Source organism: Nyctibius grandis, chromosome 5 (genome assembly GCF_013368605.1).
Source record: "Nyctibius grandis isolate bNycGra1 chromosome 5, bNycGra1.pri, whole genome shotgun sequence".
Lineage (NCBI taxonomy): Eukaryota > Metazoa > Chordata > Aves > Nyctibiiformes > Nyctibiidae > Nyctibius > Nyctibius grandis.
Window position 1 is genome coordinate 56,492,445 of NC_090662.1, and position 24,011 is coordinate 56,516,455.

The 24,011-nt window shown below is 39.2% G+C and overlaps 2 protein-coding genes across 4 annotated transcripts in view; one reads left to right on the forward strand and one right to left on the reverse strand.

Annotated features, from left to right (window-relative positions):
- Positions 1-2: 2 nt before the first annotated feature.
- DEPDC4 (DEP domain containing 4) lies at positions 3-15,587 on the reverse strand. Of its 2 annotated transcripts, XM_068400612.1 has the most exons (9): positions 15,461-15,587; positions 14,061-14,487; positions 13,418-13,572; positions 12,676-12,862; positions 10,035-10,261; positions 7,592-7,734; positions 7,257-7,382; positions 5,742-5,820; positions 3-2,299 (listed from the first exon to the last, which is right to left on the reverse strand). In XM_068400612.1, the coding sequence occupies exons 1-9, from the start codon at positions 15,549-15,551 to the stop codon at positions 2,082-2,084; spliced, it is 1,653 nt and encodes a 550-aa protein (XP_068256713.1). In that variant the 5' UTR covers positions 15,552-15,587; the 3' UTR covers positions 3-2,081. The 2 variants fall into 2 exon arrangements, with proteins under 2 accessions (XP_068256713.1, XP_068256714.1); XM_068400613.1 differs by lacking the exon at positions 7,257-7,382.
- A 77-nt stretch (positions 15,588-15,664) lies between these two features.
- SCYL2 (SCY1 like pseudokinase 2) overlaps positions 15,665-24,011 on the forward strand; it is a 41,379-nt gene continuing 33,032 nt past the window's right edge. For both annotated transcript variants that reach the window (XM_068400610.1, XM_068400611.1), the window contains exons 1-2: positions 15,665-15,842; positions 20,844-21,048. In XM_068400610.1, coding sequence (XP_068256711.1) covers positions 20,872-21,048 — 177 coding nt within the window. In that variant the 5' untranslated portion in view covers positions 15,665-15,842; positions 20,844-20,871. The remainder of the gene's footprint in view (positions 15,843-20,843; positions 21,049-24,011) is intronic.

The window sequence follows — 24,011 nt, forward strand, 5'->3', positions numbered from 1 at the left end:
CTTTAAATTAGCACAAGAAAATTCTAATCAAGCCACAAAGTGCAAGAATTTGTTTTTCAAAAAATACAGTTTTCCCCAAAGCAATTCCCAGTCCATCTAACCTATTAATTACCATGTTACCATCCCTCCCTGTTACCAGGTTCAGTATTTTGAGTGAGACCCAGTAAAGGGACTGAAGACAGAGCGAGAAAAAAAAAAAAATTAAATCCCATTCTCCCACTACTCAACAACAGAAGCACTTCATCAGGAAATACTTTCCTGTTTACCATTCTCGATAACCTACTTCTGTACGTGCTCCCTTTTCTAGGAGAATGACCAAAACACCCCCACAGGGCTAGAAAAAGAATACATGTGGCCCTGTAGTCATGTAATTAGGGCATTCACCTCTGAAAGGTGAAACTTGGTCTTTTTTCCTCCTCCAGAAATTTTGTATTTCACATTGGACAGTCACTGTTGAATAACAAGTGCACACACAGGGATGTGCAGACAGAGATTTCAACTACTCTCCCTGACTTCTAGTAGGGCTGCATCATTTAATCAAAGCTACTTAGAATATGCAAGTTAACACAACCTACTACCTGTACACATAGTTGGTTATATTCAATTTCTAAAAAAAAGAGAAAACAGCACTTGTTTTCAGAAAGCTTTGGTATCCTCTTAACTTGACCACACATATGTGGAGTAGTTGAGGATGTAGATACCTAAAGAAGTATATTCACAATAAAACTCACGGGCATACTGGAGCTAGTCCAGCAAAGGGGCCATGAAAATGATAAGGGATTGGAGCATGTGTCATACAAGGAAAAGGCTGAGAGTGCCTCAATTGTTTAGCCTTGAGAAGAGAAGGCTCGGGGCGGTGGAGGGGGAGCGTGTAAAGACTAAGCCAAACACTTCTCAGTGGTGCCCAGTGAAAGGGCAAGAGGCAATGGGCACAAACTGAAATGCAAGAAATTCTACTTAAATGTAAGAAGTTTTTTTATTATTATTTTTTAAATACTACAAGGGTGGTCAAATTCTAGACGAGGCTGACCTGAGAGGTGGTGGCATCTCCAGCCTTGGAGATACTCTAAACTCAACTAGAAAAGGCCCTGAGCAGTCTGCACTAACTGACTCCACTTTGAGCTGGGTGGTAGGACTAAAAAAATCTTCCAATCTCAGTTCTGTGTTTCTGTGTCCAATACAAGATCAAATGTCTGCCATGAGGATGGAAGAGGTAAGTTAACCCCTATAACATTATATTGCATATTTATTTAATGATTTGAATCAACATTTCTCTGTCAATGTACAGTTAACCATCAATCTGTCAAGACAGGCCAATGTGCTTTCTAGCTTTGCCGTATGAATCCATAAATGCTATCAAAGTATTTATGACAAATAACTGGACAATACCAAAGTATGCTCATGTTAAAATAAATTGCTTCAGTACATCAGCAGATCTAAAACAAGATTATTATTTCTCAAGTTATTTTAAAATGTAATTTTTTTTCTTGCTTTTTGTGTAACTGCCTAATTAGCAGCAGCTCAGTCTGCCAGAGTGGGGAAGGAGCCACAGGCTATAATTACTGACTGGAAGCACACACAGCTCCCTTGCCTAATGATCCTGCCTGCCACAGATTCAAAACTCACTGACCCGCTCCTAACATTTTGGACACACTTTGTACAGTTACAATACTCATAGAAGTCATAATCTACAGTTTAAGATTAGCCTACAGTTAGATTATGAACTACATATAGTAAAGATTAAAAACCTTACAGAGTATCAACCCAAGCATGGCTCTGAATGTAGACTTGGCTCAGCTAGAAAGCCATGGGATCATGGAACAGAAGGAAAAAAGTGCCAAACCCTGAACTCAAAGCAGCACAAGCAGTGTGCCGTTATTACCAACTTAAAAGTAATTAAATACATTTTGCTTAAAAGTCATTAATTAGAATTAATGCTTTTTAGCAGCATAGTAATTTTGATAGTTGTAGTTTCCTGTAACTGAAGATTTAAGGACATCAGAAGAAAATGGTTTGTAACATGAGCAATTTTCATATGCATCCCCCCTTTTTAAAAGGAAAATAAATGGCTGTATTGATGTCTAACCATTTAGAGTACAAAATTCACATGTAGTTTTACAACCACTACAACAGGTGAGAGAATGGTATTTTCTGACTTCTTTAATTAATTTCTTCTTCTGCTTCGAAGTAATAGTGGGGTCATTGCCCATCTCTTGAACCAACGCGAGAAGATACTGATTTGTTTGTTGTTTTTGATCTTCATATTCTTTAGTTGTCACGCGCTGACAGAAGGTGAAGCCTTTGTAAGAAATCAGAGGTTCAGATTAAGTTTAATACATCACGTAAGATCCCAATTAAAAATATGATCAGAAACACAGGTATATTGTAATCACATCTGAACAGGAATATCAATTCTCTACAAACAATGAGAAACATATAGCCCTCTGCTGAGCATAGATGAACATCTAAACATTAATTGCAAAAATAAAATTGAAAAGCAGTGTTACAAGTGCAATATCACAGGTGATCTTGTACTGCAAACTGGCCTGCAAGACAGCCAGAAATTGTAATGAAGAGTAGAATCATAGAATCATTTAGGCTGGAAAAGACCCTTAAGATCATCGAGTCCAACCCTAAACCTAACACTGCCAAGTCCTTAAGCACCTTGTCTACATGGCTTCTAAATACCTCCAGGGATGGTGACTCCACCACTTCCCTGGGCAGCCTGTTCAATGCTTGACAACCCTTTCAGTGAAGAAACTTTTCCTGATATACAATCTAAACCTCCCCTGGTGCAACTGGAGGCTGTTTTCTCTTGTCCTATCACTTGCTACTTGGGAGATGAGACTGACACCCACCTCACTACAACCTCCTTTCAGGTAGTTGTAGAGAGCAATAAGGTCTCCCCTCAGCCTCCTTTTCTCCAGACTAAACAACCCCAGTTCCCTCAACTGCTCCTCATAAGACTTGTTCTCCTGACCCTTCACCAGCGTCGTTGCCCTTCTTTGAGCACACTCCAGCACCTCAGTGTCTTTCTTGTAATGAGGGGCCCAAACCTGAACAGAGTGTTCGAGGTGCTGTCTCACCAGTGCTGAGTACAGAGGGACGATCACTTCCCTAGTCCTGCTGTCCACACTATTTCTGATACAAGCCAGGATGCTGGTGGCCGCCTTGGCTACCTGGGCACACTCCTGGCTCATACTCAGCTGGCTGCTGAAGACCAAGTTTCACCTTTCAGACACTTGGCCTCGTTGAACCTCGTACAATTGGCCTCGGCCCATCGATCTGGCCTGCCCAGATCCCTCTGCAGAGCCTTCCTACCCTCAAGCATATCAACACTCCCACCCAACTTGGTGTCATCTGCCAACTTACTGAGAGTGCACTCGATCCACTCATCCAGATCATCGATAAAGATAGTAAACAGAACTGGCCCCAATACTGAGCCCTGGGGAACACCACTTGTAACTGGTCCCCACCTGGATTTAACTCCATTCACCACAACTCTTTTGGGCTTGGCCATCCAGCCAGTTTTTTACCGAGTGAAGAGTATGCCCATCCAAGCCAGGAGCAGTCAGTTTCTCCCGTAGAATGCTGTGGGAAAAGGTGTCAAAGGCTTTACTAAAGTCTAGGTAGACAACATCCACAGCCTTTCCCTCATCCAGTAAGCAGGTCAATGCTACATAACAAGAATAGCACCTTGCAGTTGTCATGATCCAGTGACTCCCTGTGAGTGAATCAGACCTGTAGCAAGGCCCAGTACCTAATACAATTGAATAAATACTTTGGAGAAACAGTTGCCTCTGAACAACACCTCTGAAATCAGGAATAGTATTCAGGAACTTTCAGGTGACAGCTCAGTGTGGTTTTGGCACCAGAATCAGAGGCGATGTAACAGGCAGCAGTTCAGGGTGAGGGCAGAGCAAGAAACTGAACCCCAAGAAACACACAACTCAAGCATGACTTAGCTATAAAAAGGTTGTGAACCTATGCAGTAGAGTACTGCCCTGCAAGGATTCAAGCCCCATCATTGGAGAAGCAAGTTCTGGCCTGAGGAAAGACTGGCATTCAGCTGCTCCACAGACACTTTTTCTTCCTATACATGTTAGAGAGCAAGTTGGTTGAACACCACCACCTTCTCAAGGCTTCACATACAAGGTGGTAATAACCTGAGCTGCCATAATTATCACATGGACCTATCCTTCCCTTCTTTTACAATAAGTCTGTCAAACACCAAATGTGAAATACTTTTTATGATTTAGTAGAGCCAGATCAAGAAAAGATACCTCTTTCAAAAGGGAAAGCTTAACAATTTCTGGCAAAAGTATTAACTCTTAAAACTTCAGAGTGGCTCCATTAGTCCAGTGGTTTCAAGTGGCTTACTAGATTAAAACTAACCCCAGAGTTCCCTCAGTGTTTTTAGTGTTTTTTATTTCCTGCAGACCTAAGGATTACCTTCTTGCAATAGATAGACCCCTTTTCTTATCAGGGTCCCCTAGCCTTTCCTGCTGCTCCCACCTGCACTTCAGAAGTTCACCAGCTAAGAATGATTTTCTTCCTGTCTCCATGAGAAAAGGGAAAAAGACACCAGAATATGAGGCACACAGGAAACCAGGAATATGCCACGCTAGAGAGCTTACAATCAGATCAAACTAGCTATTTCAACAAGTAGATGGAATCCGTATGCATTTACAGATTGACATTCCAAAACTTAGTAGGGTGAATATAGTATGGGGTTCGTACTTCAATTGTCAGTTCAATGTACTGATGGAGATCATACAGGCCCCAAGAATACTGTAGACAGGCAGCTCCTTCCTCTGTTGCTCACCTCTGTATTCTTTGGCTACCCAATATGCGATACTCGGAACACTGAACCGGAAGCAATTTGGACATGTTCCAGAACCTAACACAGATTGTAAAAGATTCTGTACCAAAACTACTTCTCAGGCAGCTGCTCTATTAAATATAGTATTAAACAGCACAATAACAGTATTATTCAGTTCCCTAATGGTTTGTCTTCAATGTTTAAGCACATAATGCACCGGCAATACAGAAGTCAAAAGGAAGAAGCTAAAGAGTCAGAGAGAAATTCAATTATTTAAGCCAGCCCTTTTAATCACAGTGCTGAAAGATGTTTTTGGCTGCAAGGTCAGACGGAGTGTTAGCTCATAAAGGAAATGAGCTGGAAAACACTAATCCCATATATGCACCAAGTGTCAAATGCCTTCCTTTTAGGCTACACTACCCTTCTGTAAGTCTTAAGCTCTTAATAAACTTTGTACTTACCCAGAAAAGGAAGAGAGTTCTTCAAAACAGTAAACGATCAAAGTCTGTGCTCAAGACATCTATTAGAACCTAAAACTACTCAGCTCTATGAGAATTTTTAGGTGTAAGAATGTAAGAATGCTGCTCCTAAATATAAAGTCACATCAAATTCACCAACCAAATTATAAGCAAGTCACTTCAGGAAGCACATTTTGCATTAATATCTCCAGAAGTAATTATTTGGTAAAAAAATTTTGTAATGTGTTCAAACTAGATAATTAATAGAAACCTTGTTGGCGAATATTCAGAGGTGAGTGTTCTGCTTATAGCAGATAATTATTTTGTAAATTAGCCAATAGTTCCTTTAATGCTTCACTTCTGATAAAGGAAAAGAACAGTCTATGCAAAATCATAGTCAACTGATAATAAATTGATTTGTATAGAAAGCTTTATATAAAAGTGTGTATTCCATTATCTACCTGAATCGATACCTGGATCTTGTCCTTCTAGCAAACTCTCAAGTCTCCTATTAGTTAGATCCAGAAGTGTTAAAGGAGTCTGAAAATACAATCCAACACAGAAAAAAAATTACGAAAAAAAATCCTTCTGTATTTTGAGAACCTACAGATTTCAGATGATCAATTTAAAAATCACATAATTAACTGCAGAAGAATCTGTGCCTCCATTTATTTAGGTAAACATTCAAAATCTCTCACAAAATTGCACTAAAACACATATACATATGTTTATTCCTGCTATTTCTGGCCAAAGAAATAGGACAAGATGTTCTAGATATTGTTTTCTACTGAACTACAGCAAAAACTGTAGCGTAGAACTTGAACGGATTTCAGCTTATATAATACAAAAGGCTCTCAACTGCAGTTGTGAAAGAGCAAGCCATCCTGCACTCCGCTGTCACTGCTATGAAGCAGTGTGCACTTCATTTGTCAGATCTGGCTCCATCTCCAGTCATGAAACAAAGCACTAACCCTCATGTCAGAACCCTTAATAACAAACTAAAAAGAAAACTACAAAAAAGTATTTGATTTTGGCTGCATATTAACACATAAAAAACTCCCAGTAACCACTTGATGCTTTCAAACTAAACTGCAGCTAATTAAAAAAAATAAAAATCAAAAATCTCCCATGTCTTTTTACCTGAGGTCAGAAGTAGAAATGAATGTGTTGTATAAGAACCAAAACTATTTTACTGACATGAAAGTAGTGTTTCTGTGAGGCTTATTTGTAACTGGACAATAAATGTCTAGAGCATTTTACAGCTATCTTACAACAGCTGAGATAATTAGTTCATATCTATCTAGTGTTTTAATGAGGAATTTTATAGTTGAGGAAAACAGTAGAGAAGCATCACAGCTTTAATGCACTGTCTGAATTCAGAAAGTCAATATAGGGTCTGGGAAGGTTGCATCTATTCACATGTGTGACAATATGATGGAAGGTAAATAAAGGAGACCATAAAATATATCTGTAGATTTACATAACTGATAAAGTTAAATAGAAAGGCCATCTCATTTTGTGGTTCTATTTATTTTCTTTAATTTAGAAGTTAACATTTCAAAATATGAAAAGGAATTCTTAAGAGTGTCAGAGCTGTACATGTACACTGGGGCAACAGAGCATGCCATTTTATGTATCACTCAGTATGTCAGCTGACTTTTAAAAAAGCCTAAAAATAGACAGCCATCAGAAACAAGGTGCCAAAAGCCCTCTTTAAAAATTCTTAATAATTCTAATATTTTCTTAACACAAATGATGTAAATAAAGAGAGAGGATATTATATGTAAAGGATTGCAAAGCTCTCAAAAAGCTGTCCTCCATAGTCTGAAATAGCTCCTCACCCTACTTGACTGTACCATTAAACTGTAATACATGGGATATTAAACTCTGCTCCTCATACGTCTCATCTCCAGAAAGGCACTTCACAGCATTTAGCCTTTAAAATGACAAAGCCAAAGATGTAAGGAAAATGCTACCTTGAAGAGCTCAGAGTGATTGTCCATCAGAAACTGAGTCAGCAGTTCTGCCTGTGGTTTTGACAATGTCTTATTTTGTAAAATGAACTTTGTGCAAGTCTTGATGATCACTGATCTGTTATCAAACTAGAAAAAACAAACACCCAGATTTGGCATTAGATTTACTTGCAATGTGTCAGCAAAGACTAAGGATGCTATCAGTGGTATTTGTTTTAAAACAAATCACACTGGAAGGCAGTAAACAGAATACTTCTAACTTGGGGGGGGGGGGGGAAATAAAAAAAGCTAGCTTTAGTAAAGTGCTATTTCCCACACCAAACATAACAGATACTTACTTGTTTTTGTAATTTGTAGCCCTCAGATTCAGATGCAATGACTATGAATGTCAGGAGTCTATGTAGTTCTTCTTGGATATTTGGTGCTAGTAATTTTAAATAAAGTTGTGATGCCTCTAGAGCTTGATCTGTTTTTCCTTTTTCTGCAGTGGAGAAAAACAGTGTATCCAGTGCAACTGTTCATTTTCAGAGTGAAGAATACATATTTATATTCCAATATTAATCCAGTTTTGGGGGGGTTTTCCCTCCAAACAAAGCAGGTTCTCTCAGTGACTTTAAAACCTTTTGACAAGACTCAATACACCATTTAATTAATATAAGCTTAAAGTCTTTATCCCATAGCTAGTCAGGGAACAGATATACTTGGACAACATATATAGGACATTACTATGTTTGTGTAAAATGTGCAAACACTGAAGTGATGTTTGCACTGTTTGTGTTTACACGTCTTTGTACTATATTCCAGGATTCATCTCAAAGTAATTAATGAGCTGAACAAGTCTAGCTTTCTCATTGCTTTGAGGTTTTGTTGGTGAGGAACTACCAAAAGGGCAAGTAACTTTCTTAAGGCAAGAGCAAGATGAGGGCAGATACCGGAACAGAACCTATGTATGATGTTCTGGCCTCTGTCCTATTACTGGGACAGAGGTTATATTTTACAAGAAATAATCCAGGGCTTTCAGTGGTGTACCACAAGCCATTTGAAACCATCTTTGTTTAAAAAGAACACCAAAAGAGCAAGTAAGTGACCCTCTTCCAAAAGAAGGGCAGACAAAAAAGCAGGAAAGAGAATTGTCAAAGGACATGATCAAGACAGGTAAAAGTACGGATATGAAGACAGAAAGTTAAATAATTTCTAGATAAAAGTTTAAGAGTTTCTCAGATCCGTGATTGAAGCTTTACTGCGTTACTTTAAAAGACTGTAGGAAAAAAAAGTTCCAACATAAAAAGGTTCAATAAAACACAAGGACTAGTTTGACCAACTGCATTCATCTGTTACATACGTAAAGTACTCTAAATCTGTTTAGTTTAAAGGCAACAAGCACAGCACACTGCCTTCACAATAAATCTGTATTATCAGCCATCTTAAATCAAACTGTTTAACAACTGAGGAAAATACAGTTATAACTGTATATGCATTGATAACAAAATGAAGTCATACTTTAGCTAACTGCAGCACTCCTCAAATTAATTTTGGAAGCGTTTTAAATATGTAGATGTTCATAGCCAGTTTGAGCTCTCTCTTGTGCTAGAGTCAGAACAGCAGCACTTAATCAAAGTAAGGTTAACTGCACTGGATTCTACTTGAAAATTATTATTATTAGAATCCAAGTTAAGCAGATACTTAATAAGGAAAAGACCTATAGGCAACTAAAGCATTAAAGTAAATCAGCAGAATGATGACAGTCGTTTTCCCTTGACTATAGATTTGGCTGTTTTGATTCTCTACTTTAGTAATATTCTATAATATTGGTTTGTATCAGTTTTGGATTTAAAGTGTGTATATGAACTATAACATCTTTAATTTAAATGACCGTTTAGCAGAAGTTACCAGTAGCTATGCCAGTTATTTCAAATTAGCATTCTTTTTTTGTGGATGGGTTATGTAATTTCGCAACAGTTTCCCTTTCATGACTTCTCTTATAATTTGATTTTTTTTTCTCCTTAGCAAAATACTACTGATAAAAATATTGCCTTTTGTATTCTCATGAGATTTTGGCCACAGGATCCACCACTCTGCTCCAATTTTTACACCGGCCAATTGTGCTCCTATGCCAGTAAGGTTGTCATAGTTCTCTGAAAGTTGAAACTTTTGATAACACTCCATACACCCTACAGAGCTGAAGAAGTAACAGGGCCTATTTAGGGTAGGATTGATCTTAAACTTGTATTTAAATTAAACCCTTCCATTTTACTTGTGAGTATATGTAGGGGGTGTTTATTGGGAGGAATCACAGCCTGAATCACAACCTCAACAGCCCCTTTTATCATTTTAAATAACTTGTATTACTAAAAAAGCCCTAAGTCCAGAACTTACAAAACCTTATTCTGGTTAACAAGAAAACTTTATAGCAATGATTTTATTTTTATATTATTAGTCACAAGTAGCAATAAGGAAATTCTGACTAGCAGTAAGAAATTTTCACAATGAGAGTATTTGTATATTGAAACAGGTTATCCACAGAGGTTGGTGAATCTCTGTCCTTGCAGATTTTCAAACTTCGGCTGGACCAGGCCCTAAGCAACTTGATCTAACTGAAATCTGTCCTTGCCTGGAGCAGAGGTTCTAACTAGTGACCTCGAGCATTCTCTTCCAACCTACAAATTAAAGTGCATCTGTAATAGCATTGCAAATGGTGTTATGATTCAATCAATTAATGCTTAGTAAGTTACATCCTTTATACAGCCTTCACTTGCATTTTTTGTTCCAGATTGCTCTTACCTATAAGTTCTATAATTCCTGAATGAATATCGAGATCCTGAGTGGCAAGAAGGGAGTCCTTCTTTTGACTATAATACCTTATTATAATGTCAAATATAATCTTCTTGTATGTATTCAGACTGCTCGGTTTGTTAGTGCTTTGAGGTAACTGCTGACTAACCATCACTATGAATTGGTCTGGGAAATACTCCAAGCATTCAGTTGCAGCATAGAGCCATTTGTCAAGCCTGTAGAAGGAAAAGTTAGTTTTAGTGCTTAGTTTAAAACACTCTGCCTATTCTTCATTAATCCGTTAAAGAAAATTAGATAGAAATAATCATGCAGGTAGAGTCACATATTTGAACCACAGCATTAAACTTGTTGCTTATTAAGCAGTTTATGTAATTTATTTCACGATAGTAGTTCAAGGACCTGCTCAAAATAAGCAGCTCTCATGGTTCTCCTACACTACAGACAATACCCCTGAGGTACGCCCAGATCAAAACAAGGTGCAATCATGCCAGACTGTCACTGATCCCAGGACGCTTGCCTGATTCAGCTAGTATTTAAAGCCAAACACTACCCCACTCATACTTCAACACACACACTGAAAACCCACCAGAGCTAATCAGAGTGAAAAAGCAAGGGGCTGAATCTTCAGAGAAGAGACACAAGACAATTAGTTTGAAAACGGAGAAAAATAAAAATAGTTTAAATCCCAGAAGACTGCAGAAGCAGTTTATTACGTGACCTACTATAAAGGCATGCGTTTTCTTAAGCATTTGTTGCCAATATGACTTAACAAAGGGAGAGAAAATGTAAGGCGAATCTAAAATTCAGACAGACAACTCATTGTTCAAAGGGGCTGGAAAGTCAAAGGAAAAAGTCACTAACAAAGGAGGAGGGAGGTGTGTGGAGGGAGAATTACTTTTATCTGACTCTCTGGGTATAAAATAATTTGAACTGAATTAATAACTCGTGAGAAGATGCAAACATTATTTAAGATCCACACACTCTTATTTTTATCACGGAGAGCAGAAACAAAGTTTTTTGAACTTGCTGCTGGACAGCTAGATAAACATGAACCTTTGCTAGGACTGCTGTGGCCAACAAGGATTGTATAACTCTTGGATGCATAAATGGGGTAATACAGTAAAGTAGAAATGGGATTACGACCTTCCTTTAGTTATGATCCCACAAGCAGTGCAACCACACTGCCTCTAATTTTATCATCCATAACAGAAAAGTCATAAAGAAAAAAAAACCTGGAAAACATCTTTGTAAGTTAAGCATTCAGAAAGGAGTCTAACTAGCTTTATAAAAGAGGAGGATAAAGCAGGATTTGATTGCAGTTTTTAAGTACCTACATGGAGAACAGGTATTTGGTTACTTCAAGCATAACACGACACTATTTGAAAACTGAAGACATAAAGAGATATAAATTATGTTCTCTCCCACCCCCCTTCATAAATGGGGCAATTAATCCTGCAACAACTTGCAATGCTGGTAACTATTCTTCATACCTGGAATTTCTCATTTCTCAGGCGTGCTAAGCCAGACCTAAATAATATACTGTCTACAAAGATGCTACTCTAGCCCTCCACTTAAGTAATTGTAGAATAAAGTGATGAAGCAAGCATTTAATATTCTTTATACTCATTTGATATATCAGCAAAGACCCAAATGTCTGAGACACTTAATACAGAGTAACAACGACATATGAGAGATTTTAAGAGACATAAACCCACCAATCACCCAAGAATCAAGTACAACAGAAGTATACAGCTCAAAAGAAACAGCGTCCATTAAGCCATTCTGGGAGGAAAAACCCAGGGAGTTAAGATGCTATCCAGCAATAAACCTAGTTTGGAACCAGGAGTTTCATTAGGTTATATAAAACTCTAAACATATGCAAGAATATTAATATTTTCTCCCTAAAGCAAGAATGCATAAAAACCGTAAGAAAGTCTCTTTAGGTTCACAGATTGACCTCAATCTCACAAACAGATAAAAATTGCATTGATTTGACAGAAATAAGCACTACTAAGACATACACAGATGAGGAGACATGCCTTGACATATTCATAAAAAGTACACGCTAAGATAGAGATCAGCCCAGGTGCAATCAACAGGAACACTACAAAAATAATAGAACATTTAAGGGAAAAAGCACTGATGACATGCAGCTACTTCCACTTCTATATTCTCATGATATAAGCACTCTTCAGTGCTACAGCGTAGTTTCTCCTTTTTTGTTGCTAGCAGTAGATGCCTTATTGAGTTTAGATCTTCACAGCACCACCACCAGGAACTGTGACAAACAAACAAGAGGCCTCAGAATAAATTTGTTCAATTCCTAATATCTGTTTTAGAGACCTAAGAGTGAAGTGTCTGATCTAGAAACTAGGAGTGTTTTCAACATTTGAGGTTACTGTTTTAATGTATACTTAAAATCCTCAAATGTCCAATCCTAAACATATACTTTTTGTGAATTTCCTTACCAATTCTGAAAGAAGTCAACAAAGGAAAGCACATTAATGCCACCCCGGTCTACAAGTATAAAAATGTAACTATGTCTGTTTTGTTCACTTAACACAAATAGCTGATCAAGAGTAAAATAAAGCATTTACTAACAAATCCATTTTATAGATGTATAACTTACTCAGGCAAGTTTAAGCTACATGTAACCTCTCTGTCCAGGAAAGTATTTGAGATAATCAGGTCTTCCTCTTTGCCAAAACGGTCCGTATTTGTCTTTGCTGAAGACATCAAGATGTCTTCTAGAAGTGGAACGTCAATTAACTGCAGCAGTCGTAGCAGAGTTTGCTGTTTCCAGACATCATCTATTACTGATACCATGAACAAACAAACACACACTCTCAGAAATAAGATCTTATGTAAAACACTAACCTTTGTTTCTACTCACTCAAGAACGTTTTAAATGTTCAAAGAAAACAAGGTAACAGCATAGCATGAAGTTTCTGCTTTGGGGAAGAAGGGATCAAAATAGGAATGCTAAGAAAGAAGGCTTTAAAGAGAACATGTCTCCTCCATCACATCAGAATTAGTAATAACCTAGTCTAATTAGTAACATGTACAAAAAAAGACAAATGAATAGCAAAGGAATCATATAATGCAGATGTACTTAATCTTAAAACCTATTTCCTTCTGAACTGGTATTCGCATAAATAGAATAGCACCATCCTGCAAAAAAATTTAATCCTGTTTTGCTTCCTTCATTTTACACACTATGAGCATTTACCCATTTAGCACTCATTTAGCTATTTTGTCATTAGTGACGTTAAATTTAGGACTCTGAGGGGCAGTGTTTAACAGAAATGAGGTACTCCAAATAGACACAATGAAGAACAATAAAGTTTTAAAAAGAATAATTCAATCCTTACCTCTTTTTGAAAGCAGATGAGTTGGTTCATTAACCATGATCTTTGGATGTAAAGATGCGTGAACATTTATTGATCGAAGAAGCTCCTCTACCCTCTTTTTATCGGCTGCTTCTAATGCTAAGTTGTTTGAAAGTGTTGTTTCACACTTCGTTCTCCTTAGGAGGGGAAAAAATAAAAATCAGATGTATAACAAATGCAATCAGGACACATTTATCTTTCTGTCACTTCCTAAATTGCTGTTAAATCAGGACTTTAGGGCTTCATTGTAGCTGGGGTTTATCCTGCTGCTAGAAAACCAATCATCCATATGTGCTTTGTGGAAAGGGCAAGGATATTGATTCCAAATACTGTTTATTAGTTCCATTTCTTTTACCAGCTTCCAGCAAGTTACTCATTCATACTAATTCTCAGGTTTCAGCACAACTGATTGCAAAACAAAGGCTTATGCTACTGTGCCAGACTCTATTCTGAACAACAAAGGGCAGATCAAAGCAGTTTAGCATTACCAAGAAATATTAGGTAGCATCTGCAATTTAGGCATGACATTTCTCAAAACTGTCATGTAGTTTTCAAGTCTTCAATACCTGGGTTACACAGACATAACTTCATCTACAGTTAACCCACCTAGTTCAGAGTAACTCACTTGGAACATCTTTTTGTCTTCTGTTTGCAGATTTGCTCAGGAGACAAGCTCTCATTGTCTTTATTCTTTCTCGGAAGAAGAGGAGTAGGACTGCTATTTACAAATTTATAGAGACTAGTGTTTGTATCTTCAAACTCTGATTCTTTCTCATTCTTGAATAAGTAAAGCTTTGCTCCGACCGGCTCAAACACCTTGTGATCCATCAACGCTTGGCATACACGGACTCCCTTCAGCCGAGAAATATCATTGCAGCTCAGGTACATGCTTTGCATAAGGTGGCTTAGTACCACATCAACAGCATTTGACCCAGTGAAACAGTTTTTATATGTTTTCAGATGTTGTCTACGTCTTTTGATTTCCACCTGACTGTGAAGAGCGTGAATAATACTATTCCACATCTGAGTTGCTTGAAAAGGACCATCATAATCTGCAAAATATTTGTATGAAAGTTTTACAGATGTTTATAAAGATTTACTTGTAACATTTTTAAACATATTTTACTCTGAGAAATTAGTTATATATTTAAAAATTCTCCAGAAATCAGCTTAATTTTACAAAGACTGAGAAAGATAATACTTCATGAATCAGTCCTTCTTGTAAGCTGACTCCCACCCACTAGGGCAGAGTCAACAGAAGAGAACAAAAAGACACTAAAACAGGTGAGGAAGGTGGGGTTTTTTTGTTGTTACCACACGTACTGTATGTATGTACACATACACATTAATTCATCACAGAATCACAGAACAGCAGAGGCTTGCAGGGACCTCTGGGGTCCATCTGCTCCAACCTCCCCTGCTCAAGCAGGGCCACCCACAGCTGGTGGCCCAGGACCATGTCCAGACAGCTTTTGAGTATCTCCAAAGGCTGAGCGTCCACAACCTCCCTGGGCACCACTGAGAGGAGCCTGGCTCCGTCCTCTTTGCACCCTCCCTTCAGGTACTTGTAGACATTGATGAGAAACCCCTGAGCCTTCTCTTCTTCAGGCTGAGCAGTCCCAGCTCTCTCGGCCTCACCTAGCGCAGATGCTCCTCCAGTCCCCCGTTTCTCCTCCACCTATCACTCTCAGCTCAGCAGACGACAAACCACCATTTGCAACACGCTAAACCTACCAGCCCCCGCAAGCCTGTCGCTCCGAACACTGAGACACAGCTCCGCGCCCAGCCCTAGCAGCGGCACCCCCTTAGCCACGACTGCGGGAGGCAGAGCCGAAGGAAGCTCCTCTCTCCTCTTCAGAGCTCCTTCCTGCCCGCCAACGGCCGCTCCCGCGGCACCGGCAGCCCAAGGCACCCTCAGAGCCCGCTCCGCTCCCCGGAGAGACAAGGAGCCACCGCCAGCCCCACAGGCGCTGCAGAAGAAAACCCCGCGGCAGCGCAGAGATGGGGACGACTCTCTTCCCCTACCTCGTCGTTGCCGCCGCCCGCTCCCCCGCCGCAGCTCTAGCTCGCTCTGACTCCGGAGCCTCCTGAACCGCGGAGTCAAATAAACCGCCATCAGCGCGGCGGCCGCCGCTGGCGGAAGGCCGCAGAGCGCATCACTTCCCGCCCGCCGCCACCTCCCCCGGCCACCGCCCCAGCACCGCCCCTCCGGGGCGGAAGTGAGGCGCGCTCCGGCCGCCCTCCTCCCCCGGCGCTATGGCTGTTGCTGGCGCTATGGAGTAGCTGGAGCGGGACGGGGTCGAGCTGGAGCCGGAGCGAGAGACGGAGCCGGCGTGACAGGTGGCCCACTGAGCCCACAGGGCGACGGGCAGCCGGGCGCTGCGCCGGTGGCTTCCCGCGGGCTCAGGTAAGAGGCCTGTCCCCCGCGCCGCGGGGCAGGAGCGGCTGCCCGTGGCCTAGTGGCATTGCGCGGGGCGGGCAGGGCCCTCTGGCTCCGCAGGGGCTGGGGGCGGCGGTCTCGTGTCCCAGGAGCACGGCGCTGAGGGGTGGAGGGGAAGGGGGCTGCCCTGAAGGCGCGATGGTTGCGGGAGCAGGGCCTGGCGGGGACCGTTGAGCCGGCGGATCGCGGGTCACCTGCCCGCAGGTGTGCCGCTTACCGCCACCGGCCTCTGACCGCGGCCGCCCCCCGCCCCAGGCAGGCTCCCTCCCGGCGCCCAGGCAGGCTCCCTCCCGGCGCCCGGGCAGGCTCCCTCCCGGCGCCCGGGCAGGCTCCCTCCCGGCTGCCCCGCGGAGCGGTGAGCAGTCACTGCACAGGCACCGGCCCTTCGGGCAGCGGGGGATTCCCTGCGCGCCGCTGGCGGGGGTCTCTCGGCGGAACGGAATGAGTCCGGTCTCACTGTAAATAACAGTAAATACTTCGTCCGGGAGGACTGGCCCGCGAGAGACAAGCCCGGTGTTTGTGCGCCATATGGGTTAGGTTTCTCCTGTCAGCAGGCGACAGACAAATCCCCGTGCATGGATCTCCTGCCGTGAGTTTTTGTTAGGGTTTCGGTTGCAGCTCAGTACCGAAATACTGAAAAAAAATCACGAAGGTGACTTTTCTCTAAGGGCAGCTGCACCATGCATAGTGCATCGTTGCCTATGATCCTCCTGTTGTTTTTGTAACAAATGCAAAGGCTTGGTTGTGCCCAAAAAATGTTGGATTTTGTGTTTTTTTTTTTCTTTTTTTTCCTGAGATTTGGTTGTTCTAGTACCTGTTTCTTCCATGAATTCGTTCATTGTTTGGGCCAAATGGATAGGATGGAAGTTTGGGTTGGGTGGCATGAAGTGCCTGTGCACCTGCCTACTGCCTTGGCTCACAAAAGGGAATCCCAGCTTGTTATAGGTCAAAATTCTGGCTGAGTGGGTGATGCACTGCTGTACAGTGTGTACCTGTATCCATACATCAGATGAAGCTATGAATGAGTTCAAGGATAAATTAGTAGTTTTAAATCATGCAGTTATTTTACGTGAGTGAGAATTAAAAAGTAGTGAGGAATCTTTCGTTTGGATTTACTTTTATTTCAACATTTTGAATGTTTTGCCTCATTTCTTAGTGCTGTGTTGGCAGGTGCTTACTACCTTGCTGAGTGATTAGGATGTCATCGTGCTGACGCATTATTGTTGATGTGCATCAGCATAAAGACCATTATCGATTGGACTTAGTAGCATTAATATTACCCATGAAATTCAAACTGGAAGAAATCAAAGTTCTTAAACATTTATTGCATGTCCTGTATTGCTTGTCCGAGCACTGTTACTCTTAAGATCTTGTACTTTTCTCATTTATTACCTTTTAATTTGAAATGAGAGTTTCATTCAGGGTGACTGACTTGCTTTATTGCCCCGTGGTTGTTAATTTTTCTGTAAATAATAGTTCAGTCTTAACTGAACAAACCAGTTTCCGTACGGTTGAGAATTAAAGTTGCATATTTCAGATAAGGTTAATATCCTCATGATTTGTGGTATTATCAATACTACCCAAAATAGTTTGTTGGGTTTTTTTTTGGCATGGATTTTCTAGGTACGTTGTTCCTGTTGACATAGGTTGAGTTTTTACTGGAGTTGGTAATAACAATCATTTTTATAAAGCAAAAGAAATACACCATTTTAGATCGGAGTTGAAATGTTGGCCTGAGGATTTCTACGAATTTACACTGTTAGATGGACATAAACTTAAAACCCAAGCTGCTTATTGGGAAGTAAGTTTCTCAGTACTCCTTACTCAGTAGCTAGATTAAACAGTAGTTTGCATACTGTCAAGGTGGAGAGGAACAGGTTGGACAGGGCCTACCAGGCTTGCTTTTTTAAATCCTAACCCTTCAGACATTGGAATGCTGTTAACGTTCTCACCTAGTGGCTTTTCCAGGCTTCTCACTGCAGTTAGTCTGTCACCCACAGCAGAGGGCACTTCTGATTTAATCAATACTACACCATTTTTCCACCATCTGCATAGAGACGCTTCCTTTCAGATTTATACAAAGGAATTTGATAGGCACATGCATTTTCTTCATACTCACTCTGCAATTAATTTTGCAAAGCGTCTCTCTAGTTTTGAGAATTCTAATGCAAGATTGTGTTGCATTGATACTAGAGAAGGTTGGGAGTGAATGAAACAATGTAAAAAGCACAAGATTTAAAAACAAATTAGATTTGTGGTTATCTTAAACTCATGAGGATTGATTTTATAGTCCTTTAGCATATAGAGTTTGCCCCATGGAATAGCTGCAGAATAAAATCTCTTGAGAGCTGGAAATACCTATAGCTCCTGTTCAGAATACTCCATGATTATTGTTTCTACCTATTTATCAGAGTAATGAAAAGTTCCTTTATACAGGGATATTAGCTAATGTCTAGTAGCTGTTTGATCTTGGGCTGCACAGTTAAGAGTTGCATGCATTTTTCCATAAAACAATTCATAAGGTAAAATTAATATATTGTAATAAAATGTCACATACTGTAATAAAATTACTTAATAAAGGAATTCCATGTTTCTGTAATTTATTTCCAGCTGTGTTCTCAACAAAACACTTAATACATACCAAGCAAGTACATAATTATTCTTAAGATTATCTCATTGTATTCAGACTCAGCTTCTCATATCTAAAACTCACAACCTCCATAATTAAGACCAACTCCACCCTGAATGTACTTGCAGTCATATCTGGTTCTGCTCCTGAGTAGTCCCACTGAAGCCATAACTACCATTTCTGATTTTAAAGTTGATTATTTTCTTTAAACTCCTAGTCTGATTCTCCTTTTAGTAGCACAAAGGTGTGTCACTTAGCTGACATGGAAATTGGAGATTTCCATGGAGCCAATCTATGGAGCCACAGCATTAGTGTATGTCTGCATTTCACTATGGGAGAATACTGAAGATGGGATATAACTGCAACAACAATCAAGACAGCGCAGCATAGATGTGGTGCTTCCAGCACTGTGCTACAGTTTGCTTTGGACTGGGTTAATACTGTTGTACACATCCACACTGGAGTGAATTGTTCAGTAACTCATGTAACTTTTTAAGAAGTTTTGTTTCGTATGTTTATTACTTCTTTTAGAAAACAAGTCTGTCTTTCCAGTTTACTACTAATCAGATTATTTGCCCTGATTTCTAATGAAATCACATCTATAGTACCAGGGAAAGAAGGTGTGCATGTCCAAGTAACTTTAGTGTGGTTGATTTCAGTCAAGTTTGACTGAGGTATAGAGATGTCAAAAATAAGTTGCTACAGGTCTTGTGAGACTAACGAGCTGTGGAAAGGGAACAAACTCCATCTGTGTCTTGAATGTGGATGAAGCTGTGGCATAAATAATATATCAATAGACACCAGGTGATCTATGTAGACCAGAACTTTGCCTTATAAATGTATATAATACAGTGGGAAGAGCTTTAATTTATACAAGCAAGCACCTCACATCAGATCAGAAGGATACTGGGGCTGATTAGTCCCAGTGCTCAGTGGATTATTTGTTAGTGCCTTCTGCTTCTTTTGTCCTTGTTACTATGACTTGGCAAGCGTTATCTTCATCACAACAGAATCTTGTCTCTTCTATTTAAATAGGAATGACATTCTCTATTTTTCAAGTAGTTTTACACAAAATATATGCCAATGGGTTGAGTATATGGCAAATAAGGCTATAAATGAAAATAGTATTTCTACAGATTTCCCTACATTTGCTGATGTGCTCTCTTAAGTTTATTTTACTATAGGTTGAAGAAATTAGTACTCTTCACACCTATTTGAAAGAGAGTATGAAGTAGTATCCTTAAATGTTGCTTTTGAATATACCACGTAATACTGATTCCAGGAAATAATTTCTTCTTGCATTCTCTCTCCATTTTTGCTCACACCGATAAGGAAGATGGATGTCTATCCCCTTTTTTCACTGTTTCTTTCCTGTCTTCATTCTTTCTTGTGTAACCATTATCAGAGAGACAATTGCATAAATGTGACATAGGCTTCAGAACTTCTGTCTGGCAGACTAGGCAAGTCAGATTTTTTTGAACTAATTATAACAACTTAAGAAACTGTGGAAGCACACAGTACAGAGGAAGGTGAACTAAATTGTAAGCTGCCACAGTCTTTTAGCTTTTAAATTTGCAAGGTGATGTAAAAAACTTCCTTGTACAATTTCATTAAAATAAAGCATAAAAAGATGGTTTCTTGTTTCCTTCCCCTGCAGCAAATGATTAATACTTAAGGTCATTAATACTTAGATCATACAAATAGTAATGTCAGCAGTCTGATGGGTAAAACACTGAATTTTGAGCTTGTTTTTTGACAGACGCAGTGTAGGAAAGAACACATTTTTTACTTGTTTTCTGTATAATACACATCTATTCCTTTGCTGGTCTGGGATCTTAAGGTCCCAGGGTTGCTTAAGCAACCCTTCCCTTCAGAAAATGTGTAGTTCCATGAGCACTGGAATTAAAGGAGCCTGGTTTCCTTTGGATTTGGTTCTCTTTGCTGATTGATATTCATATACAAGGTGTGAACCTTTCCCTTCATGTGAGCAGTTTATAGATGCTCTGCATTATTCACTTACCTGTTTTCAAGAAATGGTTGCATTTCTCAGTCTTTAATTGCTTCGTTAGATCTAATGAAGAATGATGAAGAGACTCAGAAGTTTTTGAGGAGGAGTAGAAGCAATGACATATAATGCCCAGACATGCACACACAGATCTGTGCATGCAGTGTGAATATGTATAACTGCAAAGCCCTGGAAGTTATATTTCAGTATTCTTTTTGTGTGTTACTCCTGTAACCTATTGGATCCTTGGTTAGATGTTGTAGTTCTCAACATGTGTCTTATGTTAACAGAAATGGTGAGAGGACTGTAAAGCTTTTTTTTCTTGTCTTTGTAGGATAAAACATTGGTGCACAGTTGAGACAATGGAGTCCATGCTGAATAAATTGAAGAGTACTGTTACAAAGGTAACGGCAGATGTCACCAGTGCAGTCATGGGAAATCCTGTTACCAGGGAATTTGATGTTGGCCGACATATTGCCAGTGGTGGTAATGGTCTTGCTTGGAAGATATTCAATGGAACTAAAAAATCAACAAAACAGGTGGGTTGTCAAGTAAAGACCTAAATTTATAATCATTAAATAACAGACTGATAGGTAGCAGCTGTTAAGTGGCATTTAAAAACAAAATCCGACTAGGCAGACTAATGCTAAGGATAGTACTTTAACTAAAATGAAACTAAGAACTCAACATTATTTAAATATAATGTTCTCAGCTACATAGGTCGTATGTAGCCGAGATAGTTGCTTTAAGCCTTCACTGCTGGAGAAAGAAGTGGTTCTGCATGCATAGTGTACAGTTTGAGAGCAAGATCAAGAATTAATCCGAGTTAAAACTGATTTGACAAGGAAGAAGTTTGTTTTAACATGGATCAGTTCCGCAATTTGTTTTACCTTACAGCTTTTTTTGGCAACAGTACTGGCTTTTTACAGATTAAAATAATCATGAAGTATGACATCATTTGTTGTCAGCAAAAAAGACTGTAGATTTTTGCTCAGCTGCCATACAGAAATTGAGGGGTTAAAAGTGTTAAGTCATGAGATACAGTAACAGGAAGGCATGGGATCAAGGAGGAGGTTGTGGAGGAAGTAAGTTGTGCCTTCTCTGTGCTGCTTTCACATCTGTATAGTTCCCTGTTAGTTTTCTCAAAGTATTAGGGTTTAGAGCACTAGTATATAAACTTTTGACTCACTTGAAGTCACATGTGTAAATGGAAGTGGGATTGTGACTTTGGAAGGTTTGCCAGAAACAGAGTTTAAGAACTGCTATTATAGAAAATGATTTTTTTGTACTGGAGAAATGTGAAATATCTTTTTGTAAACTTGGAGAGGAAATAGGATTTTCAACAAGTAAATACAAGAGTTAATAAGTTATGGCCTTCAGTTAAACTTGATGCTGAAGTGATGTGAAGTCACTTAGACAATGAATCAGCTTGCTACAGATGTACCAAAAAGAAATGCACACAAAGGAATAACTTTGGAAAACATATATACAAGCTGTTAGATTGTAGGAAAATAAACTGTAGCAAATAGAGAAGAAATATACTATGCAGAGTATATAATCTGTGGAGAATGCGTGATGTGATTGTGACAGAATCTGAATAATGTTAAACACATACTTTTTGTCATACTCTCAAGCATCTGTCTCGCTGTTGCAGGACTCTATACATCTAGTATTTACTGAATTTACCGAATATACCAATTGTGGGTTTTTTTGGTCTTATTCAATTACAAAGAAGTGATAACATTAAAAGTGTGGTAGTTTTCATAGGTTTTATACAATCTCTGTGCCCAGTAAGCATTTGAGCAGGTGTAGCTTTGAGGGTCTGGAGAGTTGTAGCAAGTTTCTTTCACTGCCTAATTGATAGAGTGTATGTAACTTGGTTTCTGTCAATCATGTTTTTTTGAGCTTTGAATGGGTGTTTTGACCACTGATTTTGCAGACTTTTAGTTCAGGTGTTACCACATGTGATCCTGACTAATATCTGTATATTTGTATGCCATCATTAGTCATTAAAAATACAGCAGCAGTTGTACTGCAGGGAATTTTAGTTGGCTGGTGATTTGACATGCATAATTACCATTCATTATTAGTATTACCACTTAGATAATGTCATGTCAACGTTCAGTTTGCCTTTGCAAAATAAAACTACGCAGCAATACAAACAGTGTATGTTGTGTTGTATAGCGATATATCTGTTTAACGTTTTTTTTTAATTTCTTTTGCATGTACCATTTGAATGTTGGCTGGGCAATATGGAAGTGGCTGGCTGTCATTTTCCAAGTGGTAGCAGTCACTTTTGTGAAGTGATGCACATATTTGCTGTATTGCAAGTGTGTATATCTAATTTGAAACTACAAGCACTTAGCTTTCTTAGAGTAAATGTGTATTGCGATCAGACAAGCTGGATGTAAGGGCTTAATTGCCCATGTTGTTGTCACTTTACAACAACACAAGTAATAATTTAAGTCATTGTAGCCAAATAAAGTAGCTAAATTTGGAATTTCAGCATTGCAGCAGTAGAACTGATCAGAAATCTTTGTTCTCAGGACAAATGGAAGTCAGTGGTCTTACAGAAGTTGGTCAGCTGAAGTTAAGATTTTAAATATGGATTAATTCGTTTCCTATTTTAAGTCAGTAGACAGTTACAAACGTTCCATCTCTGGTGACAGTAGATACGTATGATTTTATTCCTCCTTTCAGAGTTTCACCTGGTTCCTGCCTTGCTGATTTTCCTGGATTTCTGAACGTTTACTTTGTTTTTTTTAACGAGTCTTGTCTTTTCTTGCTTATTTTGTAGATGACTGAATAACAACCTAACAGAATGTGAGGAAATTACTTACCTGTGTGCATATGTTTGTCTAGTGCTATTTGATAGCTGATTTTCTGTTGTCTATTTGAAAGATTTATGAGTCTTTCTGGTTATATGTGTATACATGAAGTAACATGTTGCTAATTTTACAGTATGTACTTTGCTTATCTTGGATTTGTTAACTTATTTTTTTCTGGCATAGTATGGTAATTGTCCTTTTTTCTGCTTAGAAAGTGTGATCATAAAGAAATAGATAGGGTAAGGTCACTTAATGTTCTTGTTGGCAGCTCAGTCATAAAAACTAGCAAAATTAAGGATATAATGGTTTGCACTTCAAGACTAATATAGTCAAGTTTAACTTTTATTGTGGTAGTACTAAAAATGTTAATGGTAGGTAAGTCTGCTTTCTGTTGTTTTGGCTGTGCATACAGTAGCTTTGAGTGAAAGCTTCCTACTGTTCAAACTTTAAAGGCTAATTCATTTTAAAACTGAAATAGTTGTATACTGTATGACTGAAAAAAACTGATGGGAAAGTAGGGTTCTAAAAAAAACATTGGCAAACTTCTAAAAATAAAACCCCCAAAAGCTGGAGGAAAATTCTGGCGAAAGACCAGAGTAATACTGGAATGCTTTACAGTATTTTAGTTCAGAGACTATTTTGCTTTGCATAGTGGGAGGCTTTGGTAAAATATC